Below are 16,185 nucleotides of genomic sequence, written 5' to 3'. Positions count from 1 at the left end.
GGCGCAGCATGGTCTATCCAGGCCCCCTCTTGGAATGTTGAACCAAACAGTGCTCAGAAGAAGGGCGCAAAAGTACATCATGGAGGGATTCACATAATGAGGCTATGAGCATCCTTAACGCGTCACACAAGTCAAGCATCTGTGTAATAAGATGCGCAGCCTAACCCTTCTCTCCGCCTCCCTACACCCGCCCCACACGCCTGGCAAACCTGCTCTCATTCTATCATATCTCCGGATGAAGGGACTTTATTCCACACAATTTTACCAGCACTTGGTACGCAGCTCTAAAAGGGATTCATTTCTGCTCTGCTGGACGTCGACATCTCATCTCAAAGCCCTTCCGAGCAATTAAGCAAGGACCTGCTGTGCGCTGAAGGGCAGGCCCTGCCTGTGATGCGGCTTCCGAAGTGAAGGGAACTCCAGCATCACACTCTCTTCCTCTGGGTATCATCTGTATTCTCTCTCTCCCTTTCTCCTTTTCCCTTTCGTTCACCGCTTCCTCTCTAGCTGTACCCTGCTGCCTTTCTCTAACCACGCTTCTCTGTCATGGTCCAGCGTTTTCCTTCGTTATCTCTTTATCTTCCCTGTTACCTGTCTCCATCTCTTTTATTCTCAGGTCTTTTTTTATCTCGTGTCCTCCTTTCTCTATTTTCGGTCCACTCGGTTTGTCACACCCTTCCCTCCACGGATCTGGTGGCTTAGTGGACTAATGCGTCCACTATAGGGGCCTGTGTTTGACCTCATGGTCACAGGTTCAAATCCCGGCAGGTTCACTCAGCCTTTCATCCAAAATTCTGAGGTCGATAAAATGAGTACCATTGAGTTGGGTAACAATAAACATCTGTTATTCAGCGCCAAGATGCCTGCGGGTGAACGTGCGCTTTACAAATACATATGTTATGTTATGTTTAATTCCTTCCTTCATTTCTCTGCATCTTGCCTTTTTCTACTCTCATGTGAGCCACTGTCTTGTATTCTCCCAGCGTTCACCATTTTCTCCCTTTCTTCTTATCATTCCCTTCTGTTTTAGCTTCCTCAGTCTGTAATTGGCGGTGACCCGCTCTCTTCCCCGCATTTCTTTTCTCCCCATCCCCACATTTCTTCTATTACGTTTCCAGCAGTTTCACGCTTGTCATTGTGTTTATTCAGGAACTGGGCTAGAGCATCATTTGGAAGTTGACAGTAACTTGAAACCTGGGGAAAATCGTCAGGTTACCAGACCGCCCACATCTCATTTTCGACATTTGCTTAGATGGGGTGAAACCGCTGTCTTTCCGATGGTGGACCCTCCACGACTTGGAAACATAGTGCTGTGGACCAGCTGCTCAACAGCATCAGGACCATGAAACAGTTCTGGTAGGCCTGCTGCTAGACTACCACTTGCTCAACAGCATCAGGACCAAGAAACAGTTCTGGTGGGCCTATTGCTAGACTACCACTTGCTCAACAGCATCGGGACCATGAAACAGTTCTGGTGGGCCTATTGCTAGACTACCACTTGCTCAACAGCATCGGGACCATGAAACAGTTCTGGTGGGCCTATTGCTAGACTACCACTTGCTCAACAGCATCGGGACCATGAAACAGTTCTGGTGGGCCTATTGCTAGACTACCACTTGCTCAACAGCATCAGGACCAAGAAACAGTTCTGGTGGGCCTGCTGCTAGATTATCACTTGCTCAACAGCATCAGAAACCCAAGGTAGAAATATAGTACTGGTGGACCCATTGTTAGAGAGCTGCCTACTCAATAGCAGCAGAAGATAGGAACAGTTCGGGTGGGTTCCCGCTAGAGAACCACCAAATCAACAGTATGGGAAGCCTACTGTCAGAAACATAGTACTGGTGGACCCATTGTTAGCAAGCTGCCTGCGTCGGAAGCTAGAATCATAGTCCTGGTGGGCCTGCTGCTAGACATCACTTGCTTAGCAGCATCGGAAGCCTAGTCTTCAAGCTGTGCTGTCTGATGCACAAGGCACTTTATAAACCCCTGCTTGTCCTTCATTAAAGACTCCATCACTACCGGCCTTCTAGACAGCTAGGGCCTTCTAATAAATCTCTTCCGCAGACCTCTCGCATCTGCACGGCCAGATTCGGTGGCAGGTCCTTCTCACATCTGGCCCCTTATCATTGGAACAAACTGCCTCTTTGTATTCGTTCCTGCCCCGATTCCAGGAACTTTAAGAAGATGTTAAAACATGGATGTTTTGAACGCACCTGCCCTTGCCTGTAATACAAGCGCCGAGATACTCCTCGGGAGTGAGTTGCACTATACCGAGAACAATGAACAAATAAATAAATACTGTCTGAAATATAGTACAGGTGGACCAGCTGCTAGACAATCACCTCTTCAACAGCATCAGAAGCCACTGTCAGAAACATTGTGCCCGTGGACCAGCAGCTATAGAGCTGCCTGCTCAACAGGTTTGGAAGCCTACTGCTGGAGACCTTCCTGCTCAACAGCATCAAAGTCTACAGCCAGAAATATAAGCCAGGGGGCCAGCTGCCAGAGAACCACCAGCTCATAAAAGTTCTGGCAGAGATTTGCCTGAGTGTCACAAACAATTTGTAGAATTTTCCTTGGAAAGTTGCATCTGATGGAGGTTTCCAGGCGTACGTGTGGAAATGGGAGCTCACTTTTCATAAAGGTTCTTATTGTAAATGTGCAAATGCAGAGTTTTGAAAAGTTTTTCTACCTGGAAAAAGCTTTCCAGCTAGCCAAGGGTGGTCTGTTGCTCCTTCCATGGCAATTTACTCAAGCCTGTGGAGTAAATCTCTGACCATTTCCAGGGAGGAACGGGGTCAGAGAGCAGTTTGTTAGTGCTCGCAGGTTTGTGAATACCCACAAATGTAAATTTTTGTGGGTGTCCCAAAACTTAAAAGGCTATCAACACGTTGGAATGCCCACTTCCCAACTCTTGCACTGGATTTACTACTGCAGATTTCTATCGTGCCTGGGAAATCCCCACTGATCAATAACACATTTACACCAGCAGGAATTCCGTTGTGAATTCTCAGGAGGTGTAAAGAGGTAAATAAGGTTGTAAACTTACGTTTATGACCAAATTTCCCTTTGTGAATGGTTTCCAAAGTATGACGAAATAAAAAGTATATTCCGGACACATCAGTTAATACAATAATGATATTCTCCTGGGACACAAGAGTGATCACATTAGAAGGCACAACGATTCCCTTTTAACTTGGCATTTTGATGGCCATTTTAATGCCAGAATTCAGGTGTAGGAAAGTAGCCTTTTTCTAGCTTGGTTACCCCCACTTTTGGCCTGTTTGTCAGTGTGTTTGACTGTGTTCACCGGAATCCTGCTAACCAGGACCCCAGTGACTGTGCTCTCTTCTCTAAATTTGGTTGCTGGTAACTTTTTGTCCCCACAATTGTCATATTGGTGCCCCCATGTAAGTCCCTAGTATATGGTACCTAGGTACCCAGGGCATTGGAGTTCCAGGAGACCCCTATGGACTGCAGCAGTTATTTTGCCACCCATAGGGACCCCATGTAAAGGGTTCTGCAGGCCTGCCATTGCAGTCTGCATGAATCAGGTGCACGCACCCGGTTTCACTACAGGTCACTGCACCAGGTCACTGTAAGTCACCCCTTTGGGATGCCCTCTTAGCCTAGAGGGCAGGGTGCAGGTACCTGTGTGTGAGGGCACCCCTGCATTAGCAGGGGTGCCCCCATGAGCTCCAACCCCATTTTACTGGACTTTGTGAGTGTTGGGACGCCATTGTATATGTGTACTGGACATAGATCACTACCTATGTCCAGCTACATAATGGTAATTCCAAACCTGGGCATGTTTGGTATCAAACATGTTGGAATCATACCCCAATACTGTTGCAAGTATTGAAAGTATGATCCCATGCACTCTGGGTGCTCCTTAGAGTACCCCCATCATTGCTACCACAAGACTTACAGGGTTTTCCGGGCAGCCCAGCTGTTACCACTCAGACAGGTTTCTGTCCTCCTGCTGCTTGATCTGATCAAGCCCTGGAAGGCAGAAGTAAGGATTTCCTTTGGGAGAGGGAGGTAACACCCTCTCCCTTTGGAAATAAGTGTGACTGGCTTGGGAGGGGGTAGCCTCCCCAAGCCACTGGTTTTCCTTTGAAGGGCACATTTGGTGCCCTCTGTGCATAATCCAGTCCATGCCGGTTCAGGGACCCCTGTCTCTGCTCTGGTGCGAAACTGGACAATGGGAAGGGGAGTGACCACTCCCCTGTCCATCACCACCTCAGGGGTGGTGCCTAGAGCTACGCCAGAGGGTCCCTGGTTTCTGCCATTTTGATTCCAAGGTTGGAATGGAACTCATGGAGCATCTGAGTGGCCAGGCCAGGCAAGTGACATCAGGGGCACCCTCTGATAGGTAGTTATCTGGTTAGGTGACCAAGCCCCTTCTTTGGGCTATACAGGGTCTTCCTCTGGGGTGGGTCCTCAGATTCGGCTTGCACGATTCCAGCAGGACTCCTCTGCAACCTCTGCTTCGACTTCTGGCCTCCAGAATAGCAACTGGACCCTCCAGGAACCTACAAGCTGCAGATCCACGAGGAAGCTTCTTTGCAACAGTGTATCCAGAATTCCTGCCAGCCTAGCAACATTTCCCTGGCTGTGCAACCTCAGAAGACTGCAACTCTTCAGCCTGCACAAGAAGAAGGAATCTCTCTTGGGGTGAAGGCATCACTCCCCTTTAACTACAGGTACCTGGCTGCAACTACGACGGGCTGCGCCGATCTCCCCTCATCCTGAGTAGCGTGGGTCGTGCATCACGGGTGGTGGCCCATAGAGTTGCCCTTGGTTGTCTCTACCAGCTGTCACACTTTGTTGGTGGTAAGTCCTTTCCACTCCACACAAGACAGTACCCCCATGCACCACGTCCTGAGCAGCTGCCAAGGCTTATTTGCTTCACCGCCAAGAGGAACTTCAGGCAACATGTAGCTCCAGTCCCCAGCACTCCCTCCTGCAACTCCTGGGCCTCTGTGTGGTCCTCTGACGATGTGGGAACAACTTCTGTGTCCCTGTCCTGTGGGACACCTGTGTGCCGTCTGCGAGGCTGAGAATCCCCGTGTGACTCCCCCTCCTTGGTAGAGTCCTCCTGGACCTTGCTGGTCCCTAGAAGCACCCCATTTCCTCCAACCGCGAGTTTACCTTTGACAAGGCTTGTTGGTGGAAATCCTTCACTGACACCCATCTGCAATCCAGCTTCCAGCATGGGGCACCTTTTGTATGCATCAGGAACTCCTCTTCAGCTTCTGTGCTGCAGTGCTGACCTGTCTTCATTCTTAGTCGACCAACTCCAAAAGGTACCTCTGGGTGGGTAATTTCTCCAGTATTAGACTTTTCATAGATTCACATGCTTGAAGAGAGACTCAGACTCCCACTTCAAAGACGGGGAATATTCAAGCATGTGAATCTATGAAAGATACCAAGACTGGAGAACTACAGTTACAGGTCAGGAACTAATTTTCATCTCCGACTCCCCCTGGACTCCACAGACACTTCTGGACTTGGTGCCCTCTGTCCACAGGTCTCCATCTTTGGTATTCCACTGCTGGTTCCTTGCAGGCTGTTCTAGGTGTCTTCTTTCTCTCCTTACATCCTTTGGTGTGGTTTTGGGGAAATCCAGTGTTATACTCCTGCATTCCTGATCGCTGTGGGGTACTACATTACTTACCTGTGTGGTTTCCTATTACTCACAGCTCCCCCCTACACGATTTACTTACCTAGGAGGGGGCCCTGGGTTCACATTCTATATATAGTTACTTCTACATATACTTACTACATATTACTTACCTCCTATTGGAGGGTTGCCTCTCTAGTATTTTCTGATTCTGTGTTCTAAAAATAAGGTACCTTTATTTTTGTACAACCAAGTGTTTTCTTTCTTGTGTGTAAGTACTGTGTGACAGTAGTGGTACTGCAGGAGCTTTGCATGTTTTCAAAATAAGCCTTGGCTGCTCATCCACAGCTACCTCTAGAGAGCCTGGCTTCTAGACACTGCCTACAGTTCACTGAGAGGGAATACCTGGACCTGGTATAAGGTGTAAGTACCATAAGTACCCACCAAACACCAGGCAAGCTTTCTACGTCAGGCTATTTTCTGCTGCACAAAGAGGCCACAATTGAGTGCCGCAGCAATGGGCCACATCCTGTGACATATTGTTGATTATTGGTAGAAATCAGGTCTCGTGTTTGCAGAGATAGGCACCCTGTCTAATTAGGGACATCAGTCCTAGTCATGGTAAGTCACAACACAACCTAATTTATCCTGTGCTCACCCTCCAGTAGATTGGCACAGAGCAAGCAGGCGTAACTTAGAAGGCAATGTGTAAAGTATTTGTGCAATAACTCATACAGTAACACAGTGAAAACACCACAAAAAGTACTCCACAGCAGTTTAGGAAAATAGATAATATTTATCAGAATAAAACAAGACCAAAATGACAAGAATCCAATTTGCACAAGTCAAGATATCACTTTTTAGAAGTTTAGGTAAGTCTTCATCCATAGGAATCAATGATTGTATCTTTTTAGCACAAATTACCTGGGATGTGTAAAAAAAAACAAAGCAGAGGGCCACAGCGGAGATGATGCGTCAAAAAGTAAAGCAGTGCGTCGATTTTTCTGGTGTGGCGGAGGTGATGCGTCAATTCTTTTTCCAGGTTGCGCAGCCTTGGCTCCTTACTGTGGTGCGAGGATATTTTGATGGTCAGGGACGGTGCGTGGAAAATCCAAAAAGCGCTGCGGTGATGAAACAGGCGCTGCAACGATTCGGAAGGCGCTGCAGCAATTTTTGACCAGTGAGACAGGCGCTGTGTTGATTCTGCAAGCGATGCAGCAATTTTCCAACACAGTGTATTTTCTTCTCTTTGGTGAAGTCTTTGATGGCCCTGAGACTTCAGAACAAGAGGCAAGCTCAACCCAAATCCTTGGAGAGCACTTGCGGGGTAAGGCAGAGTCGGGGCCAGCAGGCAGCAGGGCAACAAGCAGGACAGCAGTACTTCCAGCAAAGCAGTCAAGATGAGTCTTTTGGGCAGCAAGGCAGTTCCTCTGACAGAGTCCAGTTGTAGGTCTAGAAGTGTCTGATTTGGTAAGGACAAAGACCCAGTATATATACCCAAAAGTGACTTTGAAGTGGGATAAACATCTAAGAGTGGTTTGGAAGTGCACAGGTTCCCCTTTCAACCTAGCCCTGTCTGCCAGGAGCCCTGTGGGGGGTTAATTAGTCCTTTGTGTGAGGGCAGGCCACTGGCCTTTGAAGTGTGAGAGCCCCTCCACCCTTCCTGCCCAGGAAGACCCATCAGTATGCAGATAAATACAGCTGCAGCTGAGTGTCCTGTGTTTATGGCTGTCTGGGTGGAATGCACAAGGGGATCTGTCAACCAGCACAGACCAGACATGGATTAGAGACAGGCTGTAGGGCACAGAGAGCAGTAAGTGCAGAGAAATGTCTACTTTCGAAAAGTGGCACTTCTAAAATAGCAATGTAGAATCTAACTTCACCAGTAAATAGGATATCTCACTACCATCCCAGCCATACCAAACATGACAAGGCTATTCCTCTCAGATCAGAAATTATCACTTTAGAGCATATAAGGGAATTTCTAATGGTGGCCTATGAGAGGAGCATTCTTCACAATAGTGAAAAACATCATTGGGATTTTTTTCACTACCAGGACATGTAAAACCTATAAGTACATGTCTTGCCTTTTGCTTACATAGCACCCTGCCCTGTGGGTTACCTGGGGCCTACCCTAGGGGTGACTTATATGTAAGAAAAGGGGGATTTAAGGCTTTGCTAGTAGTTTTTAAATACCAAGTCGAGGTGGCAGTGAAACTGCACACACAGGCCTTGCAATGGCAGGCCTGACACATGCTTACTTATGTGGATGGCACCAGCAGTGCTGCAGGCTCGCTAGTAGCATTTAATTTAGAGGCCCTGAGCATATCCAGTGCACTTTACTAGTGGCATATAGTCAAATTAAATGTGCCAATTGGGAGAGAGCACAAGCACTTTAGCACTGGTCAGCACTGGTAAGGTGTGCAGAGTCCTAAAACCAGCAATGAGTTCAGAAAAATGAAGGGAGGCAGGAAAACATTGGAGGATGACCACCCTAATGCTGTCAGGTCTAACAATTATATTCTGTGGTGCATGGTCATATATTTCAGCTCATGATCAGGCCTCTGATTAGGCTTATTATGTGGCCCAAAAGAGAAATTCTTTTTAGCAAGATATTGGCCAATATCCGATCTTTATTGTATTTCCAATAACAAATTATTCTAATACAAATCTTTTCTCATGGAATAGTAGCATCTGTATATACATCACTGTTTGTCTCACATTGCTCTTCATTATAGCCTTTGAATCTCCTGCCACGGTTGTATATTTGAAATTAACATTTTGCACTGTATTCTCCTTGTAACATATTTTCTTACTGTCCCGCACTAAAAATACTATTGATTGACCATTCTGCACTGTCACCCGTTAGCAATATTGTGGTCACAGGACTGTACTTGTGGGTTTTTGTAGTGTGGGGAATGTGGATGTGTGTGTGTGTGTAGATCCCTCTGTAGCCGCAGGCTACATATCTCGACTGAAGCCTCAGACCTATGCCGTACCTTCCTGTCAGCCTCCCTCATTGTGCCAAGCACAAGGAAACTGTATTGCCGCTTCTGAAACTGTTCATTTTCTGGGCATGCAACCACCTGGGACATATTGTAGTGGCATTGGCGTTCACCTGTTTACCTCCAAAGTTATCTGGGAATATTGGAGGACTTCCCTAGACATGGACGGTTATGGAATAGAGAGTAAGTAGTGTGTTTCTTGTGAGAGATTTGAGCGGGTGTACTTGTTTGACTGGATGGCTTCCATCGACCATGACATTTAGCTCAAAGGTGTAATTTTATGATGTGGTTTACCTCATCTGTTCCTTGCCTTTACAGCTATCCCCTTAGGCATTGTCGTGATGCGGGGAGACTGTGACCTGGAGACATGTCGGATGTATGTCGATCGGCTTCAGGAGGTGAGAAAAATGCGATTTCCGCTCCCATTTTGTGAGTGAACTTGTGAAGTGTCATACTCTGTGTCTGTTGCCTACAGACTCTCCACATTTCCAAATCTTACCACTGTGTCAGGCTGACCCTTGCTATTAAAGGACATTTTTTCTGCAAGTTACCATTGACCCCAAATCGCCAGCATATTTTAGTGTTAGGCTTTCGGTCTGCATAGTAATCCAGCATTCTATACAACAGCAAGCTCAGCTGAGGCATCCAGTGTTCACAAAAATGTGGGGAGGGTGGTACCTGAAAGTCCTCAAATATCTCATTTTATGAAGGTACTCTTACCCATGAATCCCTAATGTAGTTTCTATTTACTTCCTGAAATTGGAACAACTTGGAATCTTCTACTTGGAGACTAATGTTGAGTTCTACAATGCTAGGCAAATCAGTCCACCTAGAGGTGTACAGGTCAAAAAAATCATACAGCGAGCCGAGCCTGGGGTCGGGCTTCGCTCTAGGAGCTAAAGAACAAGCCTTGCCATGGAAAAGATTTCGCTTGTAACATATTTATCTTGAAAATTGAAAAAAAGATATGTTTCTGTCTTTAACATTTAATAACAGTAATAGTTTTTAACATTAAACATAGATACATTCATTAGCCCCATGCACTGACAATGTTTCCAGGAGATACCAGCTTTAAATCCAATACTGTACTACATGGTCAGTATTGGATTTAAAGCAACATTATTTTCTACTAAACTATAAATATATAAGTAATGTTTTGGTATAGTGCACAAATGAAACCAAAATACTTCCAAGTTCTTTCAAATAGGTTGCTCAAGGAAAATGAGGTACAGTGAAATATGATGATGTTTGGTCAAGTTGTGAGCTTTAAAAGTTTATATATATATATATATATATATGTTTATATATATGTATATATATACTGTATATGTGTATATATATATATATATATGTGTGTGTGTCTTTGTGTGCGTGTGTGTGTCAAGTCTTTCTAGGAAGATTTAGGAACAGAGTAAGTGTGAGATCTTAACATCTTAACATCAGCAAAGGCAATTAAATGGATTAGCAAAACAAAGAGATCCCATAAATATTGCACCTTTGATACTGGTCTTTAAATAGACATGTGAGGCACTACTCAGATACAGATATTTACTTTAATGTTTTGTAGTTTCAAGCACAGAAGCGTTTGGTGGTTCTTGACTTCTAAAAACTTCATTTGGGAGCGAGAGAGACAGTGTGTGCCAACCGAGGGGACCAAAGGGTTAGCCAGAGTCAGACATCTGGTCCAACCATGCTCTGCCTGCCCACCTGTTGGGATTGGTTTTAGATTGGTTACATCTTTCATGATCCAGCTCTTGCGTGTCTAAAAGTTACGTGGATTTACACTGACTTCAACAAAATGGCTAGTAGTGGTGGGAATTTCAAGAATGTAGCAAATCGAGATATATTCAATTGAAGGTTTGTGGAAAAGGCTTGAGCAAAGCCTAGTCTATTTGAGAATTACCCCAGATTTCTATTTTCCAAAGAATCCCTTTAAGGGTTTTCTTAATTTCCCAATCCGATCATATCTCAGAAGGTTCTCCGACCCACAGATTAGGCACCAGTTTTCAAGATTTCATTTTGGTAAAGCTAATGTTTAGGAGGTGAAAAGAGCTCGGGCTGCTTTAAAGACTCCTAGTCAAATGTGTCCCCTTTGTGGAAGTGAAACTGAGATCATTAGATATGTGGTGTCTCGGTGTCGTGGTATTTCTTATTGAAAGCTTGATTGTGTTAAGTGAAAATGATGTGAAGAAATTCATCACATGTGAATGCCATTTGTTTGTAACTGAATGGTTTTAGCTACATTTGAGAAATACTTGTTCTTCTTTCTGTAATTTTGATGAATTGTTGTGACATGTTTATTTATGAGGTGTAAACGTTTATTTATTCATTTGTGGGGAACTCCTGGTAAACTATACAATGATCAATGAGTTTCAGTTGAATGGTGTAGTTTACCAGCAGTTCCACACAACTCCTTCAAAAGAACAAGTGCCCATGGCACCAAGTTGCTCCTTTGATCAGATTATGACTAAAGGAAGGAGTATGTCTTGAGCCACGTTGGGTTTGGACCAATCTTGGGTGAGTGACAAGTGTCCTAAAATGTACCTCTTGTAAGTGAAGCACCTTGTGCCTAGCCACTGAGGACCAGCTCTGTACACTAGTTGTACCACCTCTTTATACTAGTTGTAACAGCTCTGTACACTTGTTGTACCAGTGTTGTCACAGGGCTTAGTTGGTATTCCACAGTTAGCATGTCTTAAATCATATCATGCAGTAAGTGTGTAACATGCATAACCTGTTGTGTAAGGTGACTAGTGTAGAGCACCATAATGCCTGCATGCGGCACTCAGTTTGTAAACCCTGTGATATTGCTGTTATTGATCTACTGTATGGCACTGGCATTATCGTCTTTTTTATTCCTTAGGACCTACACTCTGTGACGTCAACTGTGCACAAATCCCACTGTCAGGTAAAGAAATGCATTTCTTCCCACTAGCCTTGCCCTCTGCTTTGGGTACACAGATACCGGAGTGTGTTCTGTTTTAGTCCTTTAGACATAGCTTGGAAAGTAGTGGGGACAATAGCTCCTCCGTTTGATCTGTTGAAGGCACAAGGAAACTTGCGTGATCTGTGAGTGGCAAGAACCGGGATTTTTGTTATCAACCATAGGAACAAAGTGAAACAAAGTTTACTATATCATGACTAAACTGAAATTTGAACGCTTCGTAGTAGACCTAAGAAGCACTAAGATGAAAGGAACAAGGGATTTGTTGCTGTCTTGCTGCGACCCAAATGTTACGGTAGTAACTGAGGCCCTCATTATGTCTTTACCGGTAAAAACCGCCTACCGTCTCGGTGACGGCTGCCAAAATACCATCACTGAGGCTACCATCCGTCTGCCATACTATGATCACTGCCAGACTTCGACCGCAAGAAGGGTGGAAATCCAGCAGTGATCATACTGGCGGATGGTGGTAAGTTGGCGCTGCTATCACCAGCACTGCCACACCAGTAGAACGCCGCCAGCCGTATCATGACCTGTGATACGGCCTGGCGTTGTTCTGCCGGCGGTAGCAGCCCCCATTCCCGTTCCCTGCCGGAAGACCACCTGGAAGAAGATAAGTTGGGCTTCTGACAGGGGAGGTGGGTGTTGTGTGTTTTGTGTGTGTGTGTGTGTGTGGGTTGTGTGCATGAATGTGTGTGTGCGTGAATGCATCTCTTTGTGTAGTGTTGTTTGCGTGGGTGTATGCATGTGTGTGAATGAATGTAAGAATGGTGAAGTGAGTGCATGTCTGCATTTCAGTGTGAATGTGTGTACGAATGTGTGTGAGCATGACTCGATGTATGCGTGTATGCCAGTGTGAGTGAATGGGTGTATGCGTGGTGCGTGTCTGTGGGTGTTTGCGTGTATGGGGGCGGTTAGAGGATCGGAAGGGGGGTGAGAAGATTGGAAGGGGGAGAGTGGATGGAGGGGGGGTGTCTGTCTGGGGAGTTTTGGGGTCGGGGTGGGTGGGTGGGTCTCCGCACACCTGAGACACCTGCATTGGCTCCCAGTCAGCAAAAGGATCAACTTCCGACTTCTCACCCACGCACACAAAGCCCTCCACGACAAGGGACCGGAATACCTCAACAGACGCCTCAACTTCTACGTCCCCACCCGCCCCCTCCGCTCCTCTGGCCTCGCACTCGCCGCCGTCCCTCGCATCCGACGCTCCACGGCAGGTGGGAGATCTTTCTCCTTCCTGGCGGCCAAGACCTGGAACTCCCTCCCCACCAGCCTCAGGACCACCCAGGACCACTCCGCTTTCCGGAGACTCCTAAAGACCTGGCTGTTCGAGCAGCGATAACCACCCCCTTTGTCCCTAGCGCCTTGAGACCCGCACGGGTGAGTAGCGCGCTTTATAAATGCTAATGATTTGAGCCACCTACCAGTGACAGGGAAGGAATTCCCTGTCACCGGTAGGGTCTATCGCCATGGTTTTCGTGGCGTTCCTTACACCACAAAAACCATGGTGGTAGGCTGGCTCAAAATGCTGCCAGCGGTACTATAGCAGCCGCGTGTGCTGGAGAATGACATGGCGGTCTGAGTTGAGAAGTGGCGGGTTGCCTGCAGCCAACCTGCCATTCTCATAATGTGGCTGTATGTACTGTCAGCCTGTTGGCAGTACTGCCGCCACATTACCACTCACCGCCGGGGTCATAATGACCCCCTTAGTCTTAGAAATGTGTATGGAGGTAACAACTAGTTCAGTAAAGTTCTGTGAGGAAGTTAATGTGGAAGAATGTTTTATTCCCAAGTCAACTTTGTAAAGAAGGATTGAAATCCTAATTCTGATTTCTTGCTAAAGGGAATTTGGATTGGGATTAGAGCATTCTTAGGGTCAGCTTGTCTGTCTTTCCGGAGCTTGATTGTGCTCCTTGGGTGGATGTTCCTGTGCAATATTGTTAATGTTAATCATAATTTTAGGCAATTCTAGAAAAAGGCTTCCTGGCAATAAATAGAAGCCAAATGTTTGTGACTTTAGATATTTTAGCAGTATGCTTGTAAATTTGAAGAGCTCAGTCGAGTGTGGAACCAAGCGGTGAATTCATGGGAGAACCACCAATTGTCATGTTTGATTTTGTCCATGGTCAGTTTTAAGGAATAAACGCTGACCTCACTTTGGTATCTGAGCTGATGTCACCCAAGAAAAAACAAGCATTAAATGGACATGGAGGCGCAAGTTGCCTCACCCTGTGCAATGTCTTCTAAAAAGATCAAAATAATACATTTAAAGATTAAATGCATCCTTGGCACAACACAGATACTAAATGAACTTGATCTAAACTCGGGCGATAATTAGCACAATCATAGGAATCATAGGAATATTTGGTTCATATTCTTCAGAGTGCTGTCCATACCTACTCGTATAGCCCGTCAGCTGCAGCTCTCGCAACAGACAACTGCATTTTTAGGGGTCCATGCAAAGGAATGATGACACAGCAGGGACATTCAGGTCCTCATACGATTACAAATGTTGGAACTAGTCTGTGATGCTAGCCATTGTCCGGTGCCCTTGCTTATGGCTTAGTCCAGTAAATCTCGATGGTGCCGTTAAGTATTTTCTGTAAGTCTCCACAGTCATTTAATCTGCTGTATAGTAAAACATTATATTAACAGTTCTGATTCAAGAATATGATGCACTTTTGGCACCATGTACATGAATACATGTGGACAGTGACTCAACGGGTAAGGAGACTGAATTGTTTTGCTACCTCTAAAGTAGCCCGTCTAGAGGACAGCAAGTAATGGGCACAGAGCTAGTGTGTCATGATTATTCCTTCCAGGGCCCCACTGATCACAAACGTGATTAGGTATGCCATTGCGGGACCCCTGGTTCTGACTTGGCAAGAGGCAATCATAGTGCCAGTTTTTAAGAAGGGCCAAAAAGGTTCACCCCATTTTTACCTTCCAATATTGCTGTTAGACAGCTCAGTGAAATTATTGGGCAGGGTTATCTTAGCTAAGTTGGAAGATTGGGCAGAAGAATCCAGGGGACTCTCTGAGGTCCAATATGGATTCTGCCCAGGTCTGGGGACTATTGAACAGAGCCGTATCTATACCTCATTATGCAAAAGTTCATGAAGGCCAAAAAAAAGTTGTGTCCATCTGGCCTTCATGGATTTAACGTGTGTACAACACTGTTGAGCGCCCAAAACTGTGGGCAGTGATGGGAAATCTGGGCATCGATAAGGCAATAATAAATCTTCTGTCTAGACTCCATGAATACACTACAGCTAAGATCCGGTTTAGCATGGAAGGGGACCTTACAGACCCAATATCCTCTGCTGTCGGGGTGAGACAGGGTTGGCCCCATTCCTTTTTCTACTCTGTATTAATGGGCTTGAAGAACACTTGTGCTCTAAAGGAAAGGACTTCTCAAGGATGGGCTCAACAATGACTAATTTCTGCCATGAGGAAGTGGGTTTTCAGCTTTTAGAAGATTATATCAAACTTCAGCCCCTCTTACTGTGACTCAGAAACCGGACAAATCCAGAGACCCATTTTTGTAGGGTGATTCTGACCGACTGCATGGCCCTAGATAATTCAATAAATATCCCCTGGCTCCAGTATATAAACAGAGTTTCAATGAGCTAGGTCTCCAAGAATTTTTTTCCAATCCCTCTGATAACACAAGCTGGTCTGTACAAAAAGTAAAAGAGCTCTTTTTCAATCACATTAGTACCTTGCGTGACACGGGTAGGAAAGTGGTAGTAGATGGGTAGTTATTATTTACCTCTAGCATGAGTTTAGCACTTGCACTTTATCTTCAAACTATCACAAGTTTCTGTTGACCAGATTCTGCTTGGGATCTAATGTTTTTTTGTTTACTTTTCGAACCATAGCACATGCTTCTCCTCACTACCGTCTTGATATTATTCACGCCACACTGAACTATCAAACAAGAGCCATGCAAATGAGCAAAACATATTGAGAATTTAACCCCAAACTGAGCGAATTGCTTCTCTTTTTAAGATTGTTTGTCCTTTTTAACTCTATCTCCTGTTGATTGATAATAGCGGCTTATGTATTTTAATCAATATTATATTTTGACAAATTACCTTAAATTTATATCCAATTATATACCTACTAGCTGGGCCATTTTTCTCGGCTCCCTCCTTCTGGAGGTTCTTTGTTACTCTGGCTATGGCCCTAGCAGGATTTATGGTAGTGTTGATGTTTGAAATGCGCTTTCAATCAATTGCATCCAACGGAACTGAGTTTATTTTATTTTTATTGATGGTACTAAATTGTGCTATATGACTTTTTATTCTGTACTCCTTCTGGAGGTTTTATGTTACTGTGGTTATGGTCCTAGCAGGATTTATTTTACTGTTGATGTTTGAAATGCCTTTTGTATTAATTGCAGCCAATGGAACTGATTTGATTTTATTGATGGTACTATATTGACTATTAGACTTTTACTGTGTACTTTTATGGTTCTGTGATCCGAAATAAAGTTATCTGATGATAATGATGAAGTGCAGCTCTCACAACAGATAACTGCATTTTTAGATGGTCAGATGAGGGCATGGTGACGCATCAGGCACATTCAGGACCTCAAACGATTA

The 16,185-nt window shown here is 45.2% G+C and overlaps 1 protein-coding gene across 4 annotated transcripts in view; it reads left to right on the top strand.

The window, feature by feature from the left end:
• DGKI (diacylglycerol kinase iota) overlaps positions 1-16,185 on the top strand; it is a 909,351-nt gene that overhangs the window by 695,843 nt on the left and 197,323 nt on the right. For all 4 annotated transcript variants that reach the window (XM_069227966.1, XM_069227965.1, XM_069227964.1 and 1 more), the window contains exons 22-23: positions 8,953-9,032; positions 11,498-11,542. In XM_069227966.1, the coding sequence (XP_069084067.1) occupies positions 8,953-9,032; positions 11,498-11,542 (125 nt within the window). The remainder of the gene's footprint in view (positions 1-8,952; positions 9,033-11,497; positions 11,543-16,185) is intronic.

The sequence above is a fragment of the Pleurodeles waltl genome, chromosome 4_1, assembly GCF_031143425.1.
Source record: "Pleurodeles waltl isolate 20211129_DDA chromosome 4_1, aPleWal1.hap1.20221129, whole genome shotgun sequence".
Taxonomy (NCBI): Eukaryota; Metazoa; Chordata; class Amphibia; order Caudata; family Salamandridae; genus Pleurodeles; species Pleurodeles waltl.
The sequence above is the reverse complement of the archived record's forward strand: the minus strand, read 5'-3'. Positions and strand labels throughout refer to the sequence as shown.